The sequence below is a fragment of the Gymnodraco acuticeps genome, unplaced genomic scaffold, assembly GCF_902827175.1.
Source record: "Gymnodraco acuticeps unplaced genomic scaffold, fGymAcu1.1, whole genome shotgun sequence".
Taxonomy (NCBI): domain Eukaryota; kingdom Metazoa; phylum Chordata; class Actinopteri; order Perciformes; family Bathydraconidae; genus Gymnodraco; species Gymnodraco acuticeps.
The window spans coordinates 45,066-64,323 of record NW_022991965.1 but is presented as its reverse complement, the minus strand read 5'-3'; the positions used below and the strand labels follow the sequence as shown (position 1 = coordinate 64,323).

At 40.1% G+C, this 19,258-nt stretch overlaps 1 protein-coding gene across 2 annotated transcripts in view; it reads left to right on the top strand.

Moving 5' to 3' along the window:
* The window catches only part of sf3b1 (splicing factor 3b, subunit 1), a 29,524-nt gene extending 15,101 nt beyond the window's left edge, over window positions 1-14,423 (top strand). Inside the window, exons 13-24 of one of the 2 annotated variants that reach the window (XM_034200774.1) lie at window positions 104-374; window positions 1,157-1,302; window positions 1,894-2,040; window positions 2,730-2,855; window positions 4,096-4,317; window positions 4,644-4,826; window positions 6,027-6,138; window positions 8,962-9,082; window positions 9,978-10,109; window positions 11,513-11,785; window positions 12,883-13,099; window positions 13,808-14,423. In XM_034200774.1, the coding sequence (XP_034056665.1) occupies window positions 104-374; window positions 1,157-1,302; window positions 1,894-2,040; window positions 2,730-2,855; window positions 4,096-4,317; window positions 4,644-4,826; window positions 6,027-6,138; window positions 8,962-9,082; window positions 9,978-10,109; window positions 11,513-11,785; window positions 12,883-13,099; window positions 13,808-13,966 (2,109 nt within the window). In that variant the 3' untranslated portion in view covers window positions 13,967-14,423. The remainder of the gene's footprint in view (window positions 1-103; window positions 375-1,156; window positions 1,303-1,893; window positions 2,041-2,729; window positions 2,856-4,095; window positions 4,318-4,643; window positions 4,827-6,026; window positions 6,139-8,961; window positions 9,083-9,977; window positions 10,110-11,512; window positions 11,786-12,882; window positions 13,100-13,807) is intronic. The other variant, XM_034200775.1, reaches the window with a different exon arrangement.
* Window positions 14,424-19,258: the final 4,835 nt, after the last annotated feature.

Genomic DNA, 19,258 nt, shown 5'->3' with positions numbered 1-19,258 from the left:
ATCTTTCCATTTAGAAAGCAGCTTTTTGTGCTGCGTGTCTCCGACTACATCTGATCCCTAATATCTGGAGATATTTAACACTCATCTCCTTCCCGTCTCTCAGGCTGCCGGTTTGGCTACGATGATTTCCACGATGAGACCCGATATCGACAACATGGACGAGTACGTGAGAAACACGACAGCCCGAGCCTTCGCCGTGGTGGCCTCTGCTCTCGGTATCCCCTCCCTCCTGCCTTTCCTCAAAGCTGTGTGTAAGAGCAAGAAGTCGTGGCAGGCCAGACACACGGGCATCAAGATCGTGCAGCAGATCGCCATCCTCATGGGCTGCGCCATCTTGCCCCACCTCCGCAGTTTGGTGGAGATTATCGAACACGGTGAGTCATGGTGTTTGTATTTTATTATATATGTTGCATTGTTGGAGGAGCTCGGGCCAGAAGAATTTAATTGCCATTTCTACACGGTAGCTTTGTGCACATGACAATACAAAGTTTTTGAGTCATGGTTTGCACATAAATGGGATTCCAGGTCCTTTTAGACATTGCACTTTTATTGATTATCAAATAGACTTTTTGAAGCCCTTTATCTTACTTATAAAAGTCTTTTCTGTTATATATTTTTAAGAGGAAGCATTTAGGGAGTTTTTACAACCTTTTTGAAGCAACATGATTCCCCCCAGAAGTCCAGTGGGCTACTGTTAGATGTATGTGCTGTGTTGCCATTTATACATCTGTATAATGTTCTACTTTTTAAACTATCCTCATGTTCTCCTGAACTTATTTCTTTTTTCAAATGTCGCATGCATACATCATATTCTCCTTGAGCCCCTCCTGTCTATTTCTCCTCATGTCATTAATCTTTCAAGAACACTTGTTATGACGCAAAGCACAACACAGTATATACTGCAGGATCCACACCCAGCTCAATTCACAATGTGTACAATTGTACAAATATGTGTTTGTCTTATTGCCAGGTATTATTTTGCTACATACATTATATGTATTTTCATTATCGCTCTAATCTGAACCATACAATGGGTTTACAAGTGCCTGAACTTTACGGAACCCGCTGATTTCTTAAAGGGCAACAAACACTGTCATCATGTCTGGAATAAGCTGTTCTCAATCTCTGACTTTTGGTTTTATCTGTGATTCTGCAGGTCTTGTGGACGAGCAGCAGAAGGTCAGGACCATCAGCGCTCTGGCTATCGCTGCCCTCGCTGAAGCCGCCACACCGTACGGTATCGAGTCCTTTGACTCTGTCCTCAAGCCCCTCTGGAAGGGTATCAGACAGCACAGAGGAAAGGTGAGAAGACAAAACGAAATTAAATTGATTCCACAACGCAATTTATATTTGACAGCAAACAATTAGTGTTTTTTCAAGACGTAGGAATCTTAAGTTTGTCTGTCCGAAATGCCTTTTTTTACACAAAGATACATTTAAACAGTAAAAAGTACGAACATTAGGGAGTGATCAAGACTTCACAGTAAAATCATACGTTTGTAAAAATAAAATCACTGCACACTAAGCCTGCATGTTGCTGCAGTTTGCATAGTGCCGCAGTGACGCGTCCTAAAACCAGGAAGTAAACTCCTTCCGGTTCCTTCGACAAAAACGCAATGCAATTTCTCGCCTCTTCAATGTGTCTCAACCACAGACCTTATTTCCAGATGTTTTCCTAAATCCTGGAGAAATGGTATTGCTTTTTGTCGAAGGAACCGGATGTGGTAAAATGCGAACTTACTTGCAGGTTTTAGGATGCGTCACTGTGGCACACTATGTGGGTTCAAACTAAGGGCTAGACTTTGGAAAAGCTATAGGAACCCTGTTCATCATATATTTAGGTACGAAAGACATGCTTTTATTCACAGTTTATTTCCCCCTCCTTGCCACCAGGGTCTGGCTGCGTTCCTCAAAGCTATCGGTTACCTGATCCCACTGATGGACGCCGAGTACGCCAACTACTACACCAGAGAGGTGATGCTGATCCTCATCAGAGAGTTCCAGTCCCCTGACGAGGAGATGAAGAAGATTGTACTCAAGGTAAGAGATGAATACGTTTCTTAACCTTCTCCTGTAGCTAACTTCCTGCGACTCATTCTCGCCTGTTCAGTTCCCACATGGCTGCTTTTTTTTAAAAATTGGACTTCGCATGAAAACACAGTTGTGAATTTAGAACATTTAAAAATACAATATTTTTCTTCATACAAACACAAAGTGACTATTTACACATTTCTGCTTAAAAACTCAAATACAGCAACCATTAACGGATAAAGGAAAAAACAGCAGTAATCTAGATCTTTACAGACGCTAATAGTCATTACTACATCACACAATGTATACTTATAAACCACAAAAGTTGCTTTAATCAGGAATAACATGGAAGGTTTGTTACAAAAAGGTCACCTTAAAGGGGACCTATCGTGCAAAATGCCCTTTTTGATGTCTTTTATACATAAACTCACAAAGGAATGAATAACTTTCTGAACCTCCTCCTGTAACTAACTTCCTGCGACTCATTCTCGCCTGTTCAGTCCCCACATGGCTGCGTCAGGGCTAGTATGTCGCTAGATGAACACCAGCACGAGAATTATCAGAGAGGATCTCCTTGCCTCTCTGTTCTCACCCTGCACCCGTTGGTTACATCTGAGTCATCTGCTTTTTCTTGAACTGACAGAAAATATCCTGAGTTTCCTTCTCTGAACGTCTCTTGTGTTTTTGTCTCATTAAAGGTGGTGAAGCAGTGTTGTGGCACTGATGGTGTGGAAGCAAACTACATTAAGACTGAGATCCTGCCGCCCTTCTTCAAACACTTCTGGCAGCACAGGATGGCTCTGGACAGACGCAACTACAGACAGGTTAGTCAACACACTGAAAATCATCTTCTACTCCAAAATATGTCGGTACCAGAAGGCTCTGTAGGCTGAGATGTCTTCAGTCTTTTCAAGGAATCCATGATACCTTAAATAAGCTGATTTTGCATCTCCCTCACCAACATGAAAGCTGCTTGTTTTACAATATGTCAGCCCGTGTAATCAAAAGATAAAAATGTAAGCTGCGAACTATTCTCGCCTGTTCAACCTTTCCATGGTCAGATCAGGGCTAGTCGTTCGCTAGATGAAACTCCAACACGAGAGCTGTCAGACGTGACGTTCAGTTCTCGTCTGTTCTCAACCTGCACCCGTTGGTTACAAACAGACATTGTGTTTATCGCTTTGATTTATATGAATCACTGCCATTTCTATGACACATGTACAGTTTCAACGCACGCTTGTGGACATAAATATATACCAATGTGGCAATACACAACATGAAAGGATAGAACAGAGAGAGATCAATACACCACAGATATAGTTGATTCATTATTATTTCGCTGCACAACAAACTAATAATGGGAACACTACCGGCTTCAAGCATGTCAATCGTGTAGTGGCCCCCAGACAGAAAAGTCTAACACACTATATAGGTTTTCAATCATACACGAACATTTCTAACACACGAACATTTCTAGAACACATGAACACACGGACATTTCTAAAACACATGAACACACGGACATTTCTAAAACACATGAACACACGAACATTTCTAAAACACATGAACACACGGACATTTCTAAAACACATGAACACACGGACATTTCTAAAACACATGAACACACGGACATTTCTAAAACACATGAACACACGGACATTTCTAAAACACATGAACACACGGACATTTCTAAAACACATGAACACACGGACATTTCTAAACACATGAACACACGGACATTTCTAAAACACATGAACACACGGACATTTCTAAAACACATGAACACACGAACATTTCTAAAACACATGAACACACGGACATTTCTAAAACACATGAACACACGGACATTTCTAAAACACATAGTGAAACGACACATTCCAATCCCCAGCGTCATGGTGTAGTTATGCGTCTGAACCAAGTGAAGCAGACGCAATATACTTGAAATGAAAATTGTAAAAGGGTGTGGTCTTGTCAAGATGTAACGATGATATGATGTTGCCGTTTTTGGGAACTTCTGAAACTCACATGACGTTTGTTTGTAACCGTCGTTCTCCCTCTGCACAGTTGGTGGACACCACAGTGGAGCTGGCCAACAAAGTGGGAGCAGCGGAGATAATTTCTCGCATCGTTGATGACCTGAAAGACGAGGCGGAGCAGTACAGGAAGATGGTGATGGAGACCATCGAGAAGATCATGGGCAACCTGGGCGCCGCCGACATCGACCACAAGCTGGAGGAGCAGCTGATCGACGGCATCCTGTACGCCTTCCAGGAACAGACCACCGAGGTGAGAGCCATGATGTGTCAGAAACATCTTTCAACAGCTTGCAAAGTCAAACAAGTGGAGCTCCAGAAAGATATCTTGGCCTACAATATTCATATTTCTTCCACTGATTAGTAGATAGACAATCCAAAAGTTGGCGAAGAATGTAGTAAGTGCCGGATATACATGAAAACCTTTGAATCTTGAATAAGTGCCAATGATCAGAAAACATGGCAAACAGACGCTAATTGACTCCAACATTACCGCAGTCCAATAATCAGCTCAGTGCGTCAGGGTTTTATCTTTCCAGAATGTTTTTATTAACTCCATCCCTTGTCGCGTTCCTCCAGGACTCTGTGATGCTGAACGGTTTCGGCACGGTGGTGAACGCCCTCGGGAAGCGAGTGAAGCCGTACCTGCCTCAGATCTGCGGTACGGTGCTGTGGCGTCTCAACAACAAGTCGGCTAAAGTCCGTCAGCAGGCTGCAGATCTGATCTCACGCACAGCTGTCGTCATGAAGACCTGCCAAGAGGTACGCTAAGAGACACACAGATCTAAGAGACAACTTTCTTTTATTTTTTATTATTTATTCTACTTTTTCTATAATTTTAGACAGTTTATACATCCGAAAAACAAACAAAATGAGTAGAGGTGGGAGGGCAGAACGCAGCTTATACAGAGGCAGCTCTTTGGATAATTCCATAATTAAATACACACAGATAAACAAAATTATATATATTCATACACATACATATGTACACGTATACACCCCCAATTCCAGGGTTAAAATAATAAAGTAAAACAAATAAAACATAAATTCCTACAAGTCCATGTTCAGATAACAGACGGGTTCATTTCCCATCCTATTTTTATGTAAATTGATACTAAGATAATATGATAATAGTCATTATAATTGTTATAGTATTAATAATTATTATTATCATGTAATCATATACACTTTTTTTATCTATTTTGAAGTTAATCCAAAGACACAATGACCGGATAAAGATAAAAAAAATGAACAAAAAGCATTAGAAGACAACAAAAAACAGCAGCTAGGTTTTAGGCGTTTTCACACCGCAGTACTTTTCCCAGGAATAGCTCCGATAGTTCCTGGGGTTTTGCGTTCACACCAAAAAGATCTGGAATTAGAACTTTTTTTTTGCAAACCATTTTCCCCCTTTTCAGTCCCTGCGAGAGAGGTGGTACTTTCCAGGGGAGAAAAGGGTTCCCATTTCTGATTGGCTGGGAGGATTGCAAACCACGCCCCGTAAAACTCCGAAAAGTTTTTTGAAGTCGCCATTTTTTATTTGCTGGCATTAGCATTATTAGCATTAGCATTCATTAGCATTAGCCCCACGCACCAACGGAGAGAGAATAACTTATGGCAACACAAAAAAACATGGGAGATGAGGAGGTGTCGGCGTTCTGGCGATTTACTCGGAAGGTTAACTCCGGGGACTTCAGGCGGCAGTATACGCCGTGAAGTGGTTTGCGGCCTGCCAGTAAACCCAAAGCAGAAGAAGTGACGTCAGCGGCTGCATTTGTCTAATCTTCCCTCGGGAACTTATTCCGGTGTGAACGCGATTTACTAGATAGTTCCCGGAACTAAAGATTTCCGGCGAACTATTCCTGGGCAAAGTACTTTGTGTGAAAGCAGCTATTGCCATTTTTTTTAACTATACAAGTTATTTGAGATACTAATGCATGCTCTGTGTTTCTGTCCCTGCAGGAGAAGCTGATGGGTCATTTGGGAGTTGTGCTGTACGAGTATCTGGGAGAAGAATACCCCGAAGTGCTGGGTAGCATCCTGGGAGCTCTGAAGGCCATCGTTAACGTTATCGGTAAGTCGCCTCACAATATCAACAATCATTTTATTTTTCTTATTGGGTTTCGCGTGAATACACAAATGTGAATCTAGAACATGTAAAAATACAATATTTTCTTCATACAAACGCATTATAAAAAGTGACAATTCACACATTTCTAAAAACTAAATCTGCTTAAAAACTAAAATAAAGCAACCATTAACGGATAAAGGAAAAACACCAGTAATCTAGATTTTTACAGACACTAATAGTGATTACTACATCACACAATGTATACTTAAAAACCACATGAGTTGCTTCAATCAGGAATAACATGGAACGTTTGTTACAAAATTGTCACATTTTTAAAGGGGACCCATCATGCAAAATGCCCTTTTTGACGTCTTGTATGCATGAATGTGTCCCCGTGTGTCAGGGAACTCACAAAGGAATGAATAACTTTCTGAACCTCCTCCTGTAACTAACTTCCTGCGACTCATTCTCGCCTGTTCAGTCCCCACATGGCTGCGTCAGGGCTAGTATGTCGCTAGATGAACACCAGCACGAGAATTATCAGAGAGGATCTCCTTGCCTCTCTGTTCTCACCCTGCACCCGTTGGTTACATCGGAGTCATCTGCTTTTTCTCTGAACTGACAGAAAAGGTCCTCAGTTTCCTTCTCTGAACGTCTCTTGTGTTTACAGACACTAACAGTCATTACTACATCTCACAATGTATACTTAAAAACCACAAGAGTTGCTTTAATCAGGAATAACATGGACAGTTTGTTACAAAATTGTCACATTTTTAAAGGTCTCCTATCATGCAAAATGCACTTTTTGATGTCTTTTATATATAAATGTGTCCCCGGTGCGTCAGGGAACTCACGCAGCGTCAGAACATAAAACCCTCTCTCTTTTCCTCCGTACCCAAATCTCTAAAAACGGGGAACAACGGAGCTGATCCAGATTTGCGTCCGATATGACGTAATATCTGAAATGTGGACCCACGGCCCAATCAGAAACGTTGCTATCAGAAACAATGCCCGACTGTTTTGGACGTAATATGGTCGGTGTTTACATTAGCATCGCTAACACTCAGAGCTAACCTGTACTGGAGAGCATGTGTGTGAAGAAGCAGGAAGTAAAAAAAGGAGCTCACATTGTGGTAAACCTGAGGGAGAGAAAGCCTTTGAGCTCCAGACTGTTTCAGAGATAATCCTTGATGTGGTTTTGAACATGATGGCGTTTAATCACGGCAACAATTAGCGTATCTGCCGGTTAAAGCTTTATACCCAGAATCAGCACTTTAGTAACAGGGCTGAAATAAAGGGATATGAGGCTAGAATGGGTGATCTGTTTTGTATTTTGAGCAAAACACTTCATAGACGTGTTTTTAATATTTCTGAGACCTGTAATATATGCCTAAAAATAGCATTATAGAAGACTTTTAACTCTTAAGGCGAGACACGGCAGTAGGGCTGCAACAAACGACTAATTTGATAATCGATTAATCAAACGATTTATCGACTATTCGGACTATTATGCCTTGCACAATTTCTCCAAATCTGTTTCTTAAATCAACTTTTAGATTTAGCTTGATGTTGTTTTAGGCATGTGGAAACTAACAATGAAGACAATAAAGATGAATACTTGATTCAAAAATACATATATTATCAAGGCGAGACACGGCAGGCAAAAACATCGTTTTTCAAGTACTGCTCAATTTTGACATTTTGTGCTATTTTGATTCCATAACATGTTTTCTTTCAGGCTTTTGGAAGGAAAACGTACAAAATACACATTTAAGTGTTTATTTTACTATAGTTTGTCTATTTGCGTCTGTAGATTTCTCCTAAATTCACCAAAAGTTAGCATTCTAACGTAACATAAAGTACCGCGACCGCTGTGTGCACCATGTCAACAGAGGTATCGCTGGAAAGCTCCGTCTCTCCTGCACAATCTCATCGGATCCAAATATGGTCATTTCCTTTGTATCAGCAACCAATTGTGAAAGCACAAAGGGGTCTTAAACCAAGAAACGAATGACCCAGAACATGAAATACCTTCACGGAGTGCGTCGAGGCGCAAGCTGTCATCCAAAGAACAGGAGGGTTTAGCTAGCGCCTCACTGCAATCTTTAAAGGTCGTTTTTTTCTCTTACTCTGACATTTCCACTTTAGTAGCACGTAGATACACCAAACCTTCCAGTTTTATTCCTATCAATATTCTGAAGGTTTTTACAGAAAGGGTTTGTTCATATATCATTCATAGCCTGAATTATATAGCATTTTATACCTTAAAACATGGCGAAAATGGATATTTTGTTGACAGTATTTTCTGATTTATGGAGTGATAAAAAGAGATATCCAAAATCCCTTCTGTAAAAACTTTAGATTCTAATATGACTACAAAATGAAACAAGAATTTTGAACCTGGCTTTATCCAATGTTCAGAATTGTGTCCCTGAAATGTATTAAAATATGCGCATATTTAATGAGATTATGGCTCATTTGCATATTTAAACATGCTATTTCAGAAAACTTGTAATACAAAAAACAATTGTCTTAATGTAAGTAATTAACTGGAGACATTTCTAGCTGATATCTTGAAGTTAAAAAAATTACCCTATTCACCTGTAGTGTCTCGCCTTAAGTAATTGATATCATTTTTTCTTACATTTTTGCCATTGTGAAGGTGGTACATTTCATTCCACGATATAAAGAAAATCTTTAAATCTGACTTTGATTAAACCTAAGGAACCCCTTAACGTGAAGATCTGTTAAGCTCTCTATCAAATGTCAGGGTTTCGAATAGTAAACACCTGGATAGCTGCCAAGTAATGCCTCTCCTCATTGCAGGAATGCACAAGATGACTCCACCAATCAAAGACCTGCTTCCTCGTCTGACTCCCATCCTGAAGAACAGACACGAGAAGGTGCAGGAGAACTGCATCGACCTGGTGGGCAGAATCGCTGACAGGTCAGTCGGATAAAACCTGTTAGTTGTGTATTATTAAAGGGGACCTATCGTGCAAAATGCACTTGTTGATGTCTTTTATACATAAACTCACAAAGGAATGAATAACTTTCTGAACCTCCTCCTGTAACTAACTTCCTGCGACTCATTCTCGCCTGTTCAGTCCCCACATGGCTGCGTCAGGGCTAGTATGTCGCTAGATGAACACCAGCACGAGAATTATCAGAGAGGATCTCCTTGCCTCTCTGTTCTCACCCTGCACCCGTTGGTTACATCTGAGTCATCTGCTTTTTCTCTGAACTGACAGAAAAGGTCCTCAGTTTCCTTCTCTGAACGTCTCTTGTGTTTACAGACACTAATAGTCATTACTACATCTCACAATGTATACTTAAAAACACAAAAGTTGCTTCAATCAGGAATAACACGGACAGTTTGTTACAAAATGGTCACCTTTAAAGGGACCTATCGTGCAAAATGCACTTATTTATTTTATATGAAAATGAGCTGATCAGATTTTGGCCACTTTGTGATGTCATAACGATGTCTTGGCTTGTGTAACCATTAGCCAATCAGCAACCAAGGTAACCCCCCCCCCCCCCTCCACCTTATCACCTGAATCTCCTCCTAGAGCACCATTGAGTTCTTTGTAACCAAATGTCTCTCAGAGGGGCGTGGGGAGGGGCTCCTTATTTTCATCTAAAGTAACAGACAGAGAATCAGCACTTTGGAAACAGGGCTGAAACAGAGGGGATCATGGGTAATTCTGCAATGATCTGTTTGGTGTTTCAGCCAATCAGAGACAGGCTCTGGATATATCGGAGTCCTATAATATCCTGATGAAGAACAGTATGATAGGGGACCTTTAAGATATGTTACTAACTTGTCGTGTTTATTGTAGGGGTGCTGAGTACGTGTCGGCCAGAGAGTGGATGAGGATTTGCTTCGAGCTGCTGGAGCTGCTGAAGGCTCACAAGAAAGCGATCCGCAGAGCGACTGTGAACACGTTCGGTTACATCGCCAAAGCTATCGGGTGAGTTTCAACAAGACTTTCATCACTATCTTTTTGTATTTATTAGTTTATGTATCTGGAGCCTTTTTTATGACTTTCATAACCGACAAAACGGACTAAATGTATTAAAAAAAACGTAAGCTGAACTCATTTACAAAAATCTTGAATGTCTCCTTCCAGCTTTCAAAAATCCTTTAGTTGAATTAATTAATCAACACTCAAATGTGCACTATGCTTGGTTTGCATGCATACAGTAAAGTATTAGTATTCCCTCACATGTCAATGCTTTGTTTGATCATTAAACGGTTTATAAAATGCATTTTAAGTGCCAATAAAAACTTAAATTGATCTTTCTGACGCCTGCAGAAACCCTATGATGCTCCGTATTGATTTTCATGATCCGGGGTCTTGAATGTATTGAAAACCTATTTTACGAAATGAGTGTTTCTCTTTTCCAGCTCAAGAGAGTAATGCTAGCTATCAAATGTTTTTATATATTAAACTAAAGTGAGGGAAATGTACTTTATACTTAGTGATGCATATAATATAACAAGAAACAAGAGTTTATCCACCCTTGTTTTTGTTTTTCCCTGTTAGTTCAACCCCTATATTTGACCACTAAAAACCGACATTTAATAAGAATAAAACTTTAATTAGTCAGATCTCCCCTACTAGAATCCCCTTACATTTTCATACTTTATTTCAGCGTAAATCAATTATATTATTGCATTTTAAGTGCCAATAAAGCCTTAAATTGAACTTTCTGACACCTGCAGAAACCCTATGATGCTCTGTATTGTATGGCAAGCCGATTTAGCTTTTATTCATTTCTGGAGGATATATACAAATTAATTCTTACTAGTAAGAATGTTTATTTCTGATATCAAAAATTGAATTTTAACTAGTAAGAATGCAAATTATTTATCAGAAATTCAATTGTAACTAGTTATAATTCAATTATTTATAACTACTTAAAATTGTATTTCTGATATCAACAATTGGCATTTCGACTAGTTCAAATGTAATTCTTGATATCAGAAATTGGTATTTTTACTAGTTTGAATTGTAACTAGTAACAATTGAATTACTGATATCAGAAATTGGAATATGAACTCGAATTCCCATTGAAATGAATGAGAAACGATGCTAATCTCACTCGTTAAAATCGCATTTCTGATATCAAGAATACACATTACAACTAGTTACAATTTGAATTTCTGATATCAAGAATTTGCTTTCTAACTAATTCAAATTGAATTTGATATCAGAAATAAACATTCTTACTAGTAAGAAATTATTTTTTGATATCCTTCAGAAATGAATAAAAGCAAAATCGGCTTGCCATAGTATTGATTATTTCAACCAAACTATTCCCTGTTCTCAGACATATCTCTCCTAACACTTTCCCCTCCTCTCCCCTTCAGCCCTCACGATGTGTTGGCCACTCTGCTGAACAACCTGAAGGTGCAGGAGCGTCAGAACAGAGTTTGTACGACGGTAGCCATCGCCATCGTGGCTGAGACCTGCTCTCCGTTCACTGTGCTGCCGGCGCTCATGAACGAGTACCGCGTGCCGGAGCTGAACGTGCAGAACGGCGTCCTGAAGTCCCTCTCCTTCCTGTTCGAGTACATCGGAGAGATGGGCAAAGATTACATCTACGCCGTCACCCCGCTGCTGGAAGACGCTCTCATGGACAGGTGAGAGTCATACCGAAACACCATGCACTCAATTTTAAGAGCTTGGTTTATTTACTTTTCATAACGTGTCTTATTTCAAACAATACATTTCAGGACCCTTGTAGTACAAAAAAAATAGTTGATTTATTGGTTAAGATGTTTTAACTGTTACCTGTAGTGTCTGCACAATGTATGAGTTTAATAATGAATATCTTTAAAAGCTGTTTTCTCAAAATTAGTTGAGTTGGAAATGCATACACCAAACTGTCCAGCTTTTTCAGAGGTCTTTGCATACATTAGGGCTGTACCCGAATATTGGTTCGTTGGAGTACTATTCGGGTTTCAATTTCGTTATTCGTAGATTATTTAGAAGTTTGTTTTTCCCCCGTTTTTTTCCTTCAAATTGAATTTATTGAAATCTCCAATATCAACGTAAGAGCTTGTGCCTCTTCGGGGGTGCTAACACTTAACCATAAACGTTATTGTTTACTTTCTCCGTCTTTATATGTAGATATTACTTTTCTCCGTTAATCTCCGTCACGTTGTTTCCATAGCAACAACAACTTCCTGTCAACAGCGCTACCTCTCCTTCAAAATAAAAGCATGTCCATAAATAGGAAGCCAAGCCAAATTACACTTAACACATATGCAACGAAAGTAACAAACACAATGCAATATCCTTTTCAATTTCAAAGAACACAAATTGGGTTACATTAACAAATAACTATAAAACAACAATACTGTAGAATAACAAAATGAATGCCGTGAATACACCGACATACACGCGTTGAAGTGGTTCCTGCTGAATACTACGCACCCCCGCGCGCGGGTCGAATATTCGCTGCTGATTACTACCGAATATCCGGAGCCCGAAAAATGGTATTCGGGACAGCCCTAGCATACATATCATTCACGACCTGAATGTCTGTTTATGATATATTATGGATAAAGAGATATTCAAAATCTCCTCTTCAACAAAACGTTTGACTAATATGTCAACAAATAGATATCTGTATTACTATATTCAGATGTACCTGTCGTGTCTCTCCCTTAACTAAACATGGAGCTCCTGGTTTATAAAGACCCTAACGCCTGTCCTCCTGGTCCTCCTCCCGCAGAGATCTGGTCCACCGACAGACGGCCAGTGCAGTGGTGCAGCACATGTCTCTGGGGGTCTATGGGTTCGGGTGTGAGGATTCTCTGAACCACCTCCTGAACTACGTGTGGCCCAACGTGTTCGAGACGTCTCCTCACGTCATCCAGGCGGTGATGGGGGCCCTCGAGGGTCTCCGGGTCGCCATCGGGCCCTGCCGCATGCTGCAGTACTGCTTACAGGTGAGGAGGGAGAAATGTTTAACACTGCTAGATTGTTATCAACTGTGTTTGTAATAATAATTAGAGTAATACTGTCCTGCTGACATATTCTTTTTAACCACTATATTAGCCTCAAAGCGGAATGACACATTAAATTGACAAATGAAAAACTAAGAGGAAAAGTCTATGGATTTGTCCAATATATCCCTTTTTTAGTAGATGTAACTACGAATCAATTATCTACTACCTTTTCTTGTAATGGGTTGTCAACATTTCTATATTTGTATACTATTAAATCAAACATAAACTAACATGATTGGTCACTTTTAGATCTGGTCTCTTGTAATTTATTTGTAGCATTGATAGAATAAACGAAAAAAGGGATTTATTGTTAATAGAAATAATTGTAGTTGCAGCCATAAACGTAGCTTGCATAGGCACAGATATTGTGGCGCTCAAAACAATAACTCTGTTAAAAAGTGGTTACGGTTGCAGAAGCCAGCAAAAGTAAACCAAATGTATTAAACTCAAATTTAAAACTCTGTTCCGTTGAAAGTAGCGAGCAAGGAAGTCGCCGTGTTATCTCTTCACTTCTCCTAAGAAAGCCACACATAATAATATTTCATCATTGGGTCCCAGGGAGTAAGATTTGACAGCAAACACTTCAATTCAAAGTTATAATTGTTACAGAAATAAAAACTAACTGAATAATCGTCGTTTTGTCTTCAGGGTTTGTTCCACCCGGCCAGGAAGGTGCGAGACGTCTACTGGAAGATCTACAACTCCATTTACATCGGCTCGCAGGACGCCCTGATCGCTCACTACCCCCAGGTCTACAACGACGAGAAGAACGCGTACGTCCGCTACGAGCTGGACTACGCCTTGTAAATAAATAAAAATCACATGATCCCCCCCCCCCCCCCCTCTCCCACACTGTTAATGTCCAATATCGTCTCTACTCTCGGTCCAGAACTGAGTCGGTTTTAATTTAGCAACTGTCATATTTCCCAACATTCAGCCGCTGCTTCGTGCAACTCTCCATCGTCTGATTTGAAAAGCTAGCATGAACCTAGGAGAAATAAAAGGAACATTGTAGAGTCTGTATGTTTCATTGTTCTGTTTTTTTGAGTGTTCCTTGTGAGGAATGTCCGAGGTCGGACGAGCCTTGATTTGGGGAAGTCATCACGATGTTTTAAATATTTCCATTTGTTTTGTGTGTGTAATGAAAGGCCTCTGTACCGCCTGCTCTCTTTACACACAGCCCTCTCTCCTCCTTTCACAACTCTGTCTTTATTAGATTGTTGCTTTATTTAACCGAATAAAATGTTTGTGTATAAAACTTCAATTTCTGTGTCTGAGTTTTTATTTTCTTATAACTGAAGCTGCACATTAGATTTACATTCTACAAAAGGGAATGGAAACTTACTAAATTTCTAAAATCACTATCAGTTTTGTGCCCAAGTATTATCAAAATATAGTTAAAGTAGCGACGGTAGAAGTACCAGAGTGTAGTAATACTCTGTTACAGTAAAAGTCCTGCATTCAAAATGTTACTCAAGTAGAAGTACTCAGGTCTTGTTCTTGAGTAAAAGTAGAAGTACTCAGGTCTTGTACTTGAGTAAAAGTAGAAGTACTCAGATCTTGTACTTGAGTAAAAGTAGAAGTACTCAGGTCTTGTACTTGAGTAAAAGTAGAAGTACTCAGATCTTGTACTTGAGTAAAAGTAGAAGTACCAGAGTGTAAGAATACACAGTAAAAGTCTTGCATTCAAAATGTTCCTCAAGTGAAAGTATCATCAAAATATAGTGAAAGTAGTCATTGGTCAGATTGGTCCATTTCAGAATAATATATATGATCCATCCATCCATCTTCTCCCGCTTATCCGTGGTCGGGTCGCGGGGTAGCAGTTCCAGCAGAGAGCCCCAAACGTTATTTCCCCTCATCAACCAGCTCTGACTGGGGGATCCCAAGGCGCTCCCAGGCCAGCGAAGAGATATAATCCCTCCACCTGGTCCTAGGTCTACCCCTTGGTCTCTTCCCAGCTGGACGTGCCTGGAACACCTCCCTAGGGAGGCGCCCAGGTGGCATCCTAACTAGGTGCCCGAACCACCTCAACTGGCTCCTTTCGACACGAAGGAGGAGCGGTTCAACTCCGAGTCCCTCCCGGATGACCGAACTTCTCACCTTATCTCTAAGGCAGACGCCAGCCACCCTGCGGTTCTTTCGGTCATGACTATATGATATATGTTTTAGAATGATTGATCATGAAAGTGTTCTCAAAGCTGGTAAAGGTGCAGCTAGTTTGAATGACTTTGTATACTGCAGGGTAGCTTGTGAATTTACTCCAGGTGGAACTAAAGTCATTCATCCACATCTGTGAAGTAACTAAAGGTATTAAATGTGTGGAGTAGGCCTAGAAGTACACCATTTACCTCTGAATTGTAGTGGAGTAGATCAAAATAGGGTAACATGGAAATACTCAAGTTATAAAGCATAAAAAGTGGCACAATGTTAAAACGACTTCAATTAGGGGATAAGAGCAATCACATGGACCAAGAGTATTCTGTTCTCTGTCCTTTTAAAATTGACTTTAACGCTCCATTCGTGATCAATCTGATTATTCCAGGAGAAGGGGAAGCATATTTAAAGACTGTTTTCCCTAGTTCTGTTCTAACTTTGGGAACCAACATCTGAATAATATCATGGGAGCGCCGGCCATAGAGATCATGTTTATTTACACGTGCACAGACAAGAGGGAAGTTTTCTAATTTAATCAATTGTTTATTTGGTTTGTATTCATTCTATAAACTGTGATTAAGTCCATTGCAATTATCAAAGGTGACACTTTCACATTGTTTCAAACCTATTATATTATAAATATATATGAGGTGGGGCGCAGTGGGTTGTGCGTTGGTGTTCGGTCCAAGGGGTCACAGGTTCAAACCCCACTGCAGTCAGCATCTCGTTGTGTCCCTTGCTCCTGTGGGGATTGCCCACAGTATTGAGTATGTAAGTCGCTTTGGATAAAAAGCGTCTAGCAAGTAACATGTCATGTAATATGAAACAATAATTAAGACTAAAATCTTAACATTGGAGAAGGTCGAACCATGAAATGTGTTGGCATAAAAAATACTAAAACAAGTTCCCAATAATTCTTAGTTTGTAAAGTAACTAAAGCGTTCAATTAATTGTATTGCAGTAAAAAAAAAATACATATTTAATTAGTCATTTCACAAACACACAGGGAGAGCAAGCTAGCATTCAATATTCATAACGGAACTGCTTCAGACAAACAGGAATCTTTAGGGTTAACTTGTGTTGTTAGGCAGGATCCTCCTTATCTTCCTGCAGAGACACAACAACCCGATAAAGTAACGTGTGTGTGTGTGTGTGTGTGTGTGTGTGTGTGTGTGTGTGTGTGTGTGTGTGTGTGTGTGTGTGTGTGTGTGTGTGTGTGTGTGTGTGTGTGTGTGTGTGTGTGTGTGTGTGTGTGTGTGTGGGGCCTCCTTCAGCATGAACTCATTCCTCACATCATGCGCTGAACTCAGTCTGACATAATGGAGGCACATCTCTGAGTTCAGTTCAGTTTCCTGCCACAGACTGCTTGTAGAAACTGATGTGTGCTTCAAGCTTAATTCAATCAATCAATCAATGTTTATTTATATAGCCCAATATCACAAATGTTACATTTGTCTCAGTGGACTTTACAGTTTGTACAAAATATCAGTATGACAATACGACACCCTCTGTCCTTAGACCCTCACATCGTACAAGGAAAAACTTCCGGAGAAAACCCACAGTTTAAAGGGAAAAATGGGAGAAACCTCAGGGAGAGCAACAGAGGAGGGATCCCTCTCCCAGGACGGACAGACGTGCAATAGATGCCGTGTGTAAATTGAAAAGATAATACATTTGCAACATAGGTAGTCCAAATGTTTGGAAATGCATGTGTGTATAATAGGAAGATGAATCCACGAGGATATCCATCCAGGGCCTATGATCCAGGACCACAGCCACGACTCAAGATCCAGGGCTCGCGATCCAGGACAGAGGAGCGCAGGATCATCCATGACTCCGGATCCCGGCGTATATAGACACCAAAAAGAAAGACATTTGGGGAAGCTGGGTTAATCGGAACATGAGAGTACACAGGTATAGACAGAGAGAAGGAAGAAGTAAGATGTCCCCCGACAAACTAAGCCTATATCAGCAAAACTAGGGGCTGGATCTAATCAGCCCTAACTATAAGCTTTATCAAAAAGGAAGGTCTTAAGCGCACTCTTAAAAACGGATAGGGTGTCTGCCGCCCGAACACAAACTGGAAGCTGATTCCACAAATGTGGAGCTTGATAAGAAAAGGCTCTGGCTCCCATTGTACTTTTAGAGACTCTAGGAACAACCAACAACCCTGCATTCTTGGAACGCAATGCCCTAGTAGGACAGTAGGGTATAATGAGTTCTTTAAGGTAAGATGGCACCTGCCCATTAAGGGCTTTGTAGGCGAGAAGAAGAATTTTAAATTCTATCCTGTGTTCTATAGGGAGCCAGTGTAAGGCAGCCAGAACAGGAGTAATGTGGTCCCTTTTCCTAACTCTGGTTAGTACACGAGCTGCAGCATTTTGAATCAGCTGAAGCGACTTGACTGACTTCTTGGTACACCCTGATAATAAAGAGTTACAATAATCCAGCCTTGAAGTAACAAATGCATGGACTAGTTTCTCTGCATCGTTTTGAGGCAAGATATGCCTGATTTTTGCAATGTTACGTAGATGGAAGTAGGCGGTCCTTGAAATTGATTTTATGTGGGCGTTAAAGGATAAATCCTGATCAAATATAACACCAAGATTCCTTACAGTCTCACTGGAGGCCAAATTAATGCCATCCATAGTTAGTATATCCTTAGATAATTTGTTTCGTAGATTCTTCGGGCCAAGTACAATAACTTCAGTTTTGGTCGTGTTTAACATCAAAAAGTTTAAGGTCATCCACGTTTTTAAGTCCTTAAGGCAGTCTTGAATTTTATTTAGATGATTAATTTCATCAGGCTTGATTGATAAATATAGTTGAGTATCATCCGCATAACAATGAAAGTTTACAGAATGATTCCTTATAATATTGCCTAACGGAAGCATATATAATGTGAACAAAATAGGTCCGAGCACTGAGCCCTGTGGCACTCCATGGCTAACTTTGGTTTGCGTGGAAGATTCATCATTGACACGTACAAACTGAGAGCGTTCAGATAGATAGGACCTAAACCAGTCTAAAGCAGTTCCCTGTATGCCAACTAAGTGCTCTAGTCTTTGCAATAAGATATCATGGTCGATAGTATCAAATGCAGCACTGAGATCGAGCAAAACAAGAATAGAGACAAGTCCCTTGTCAGAGGCTATTAGAATGTCATTTGTGACTTTAACCAGAGCTGTCTCTGTGCTATGATGTGTTCTAAAGCCAGACTGAAAAGCTTCAAATAAATCATTGTTTTTTAAGTAATCACACAACTGTTTTGCGACCGCTTTCTCAAGAATTTTTGAGAGGAACGGAAGATTAGAAATAGGTCTATAGTTGGCTAAAACCTCTGGATCGAGGTTGTGCTTTTTAAGAAGCGGTTTTATCACTGCTACTTTGAATGATTGTGGAACATAACCTGATAATAAAGACATATTCATAATATTTAATAAATAAGTGCTAATTAATGGAAAAACTTCCTTCAACAGCTTAGTTGGAATTGGGTCTAACATGCACGTTGATGGTTTAGAAGAGAGAATCATTGAATTTAATTGTTCAAGGTTTATGGCTGAAAAGCATTCTAGTTTACTATCTAGTGCAGGGGTGGCCAACCAGTCAGAGGTTAAGAGCCAATATTTTTCTATTTTACTGCAAAGAGCCACATCAAACACACAGTCACTGATACCGCTTGTTTCAGTTTTTTGTTTTCTGGAGACAATATTTCAACCACGTCACTGATGCATTTTTGTGGCATTGGGATATATATTTTTTTAATCCTCTGGAGCAGAGAGAGGAGCTGTGGATTATTGTTATTGATTAATGCATCAGTGTTTCTTAGGGTCAAAAACACTAAACTCACAACTTAAAATGAAAGCGTTTAGTTTATTTAATAAAAGAGCACATGTTCAATGTGAAAAGTGACAGTAGTTATAGATTATTTGCAATTTGGTG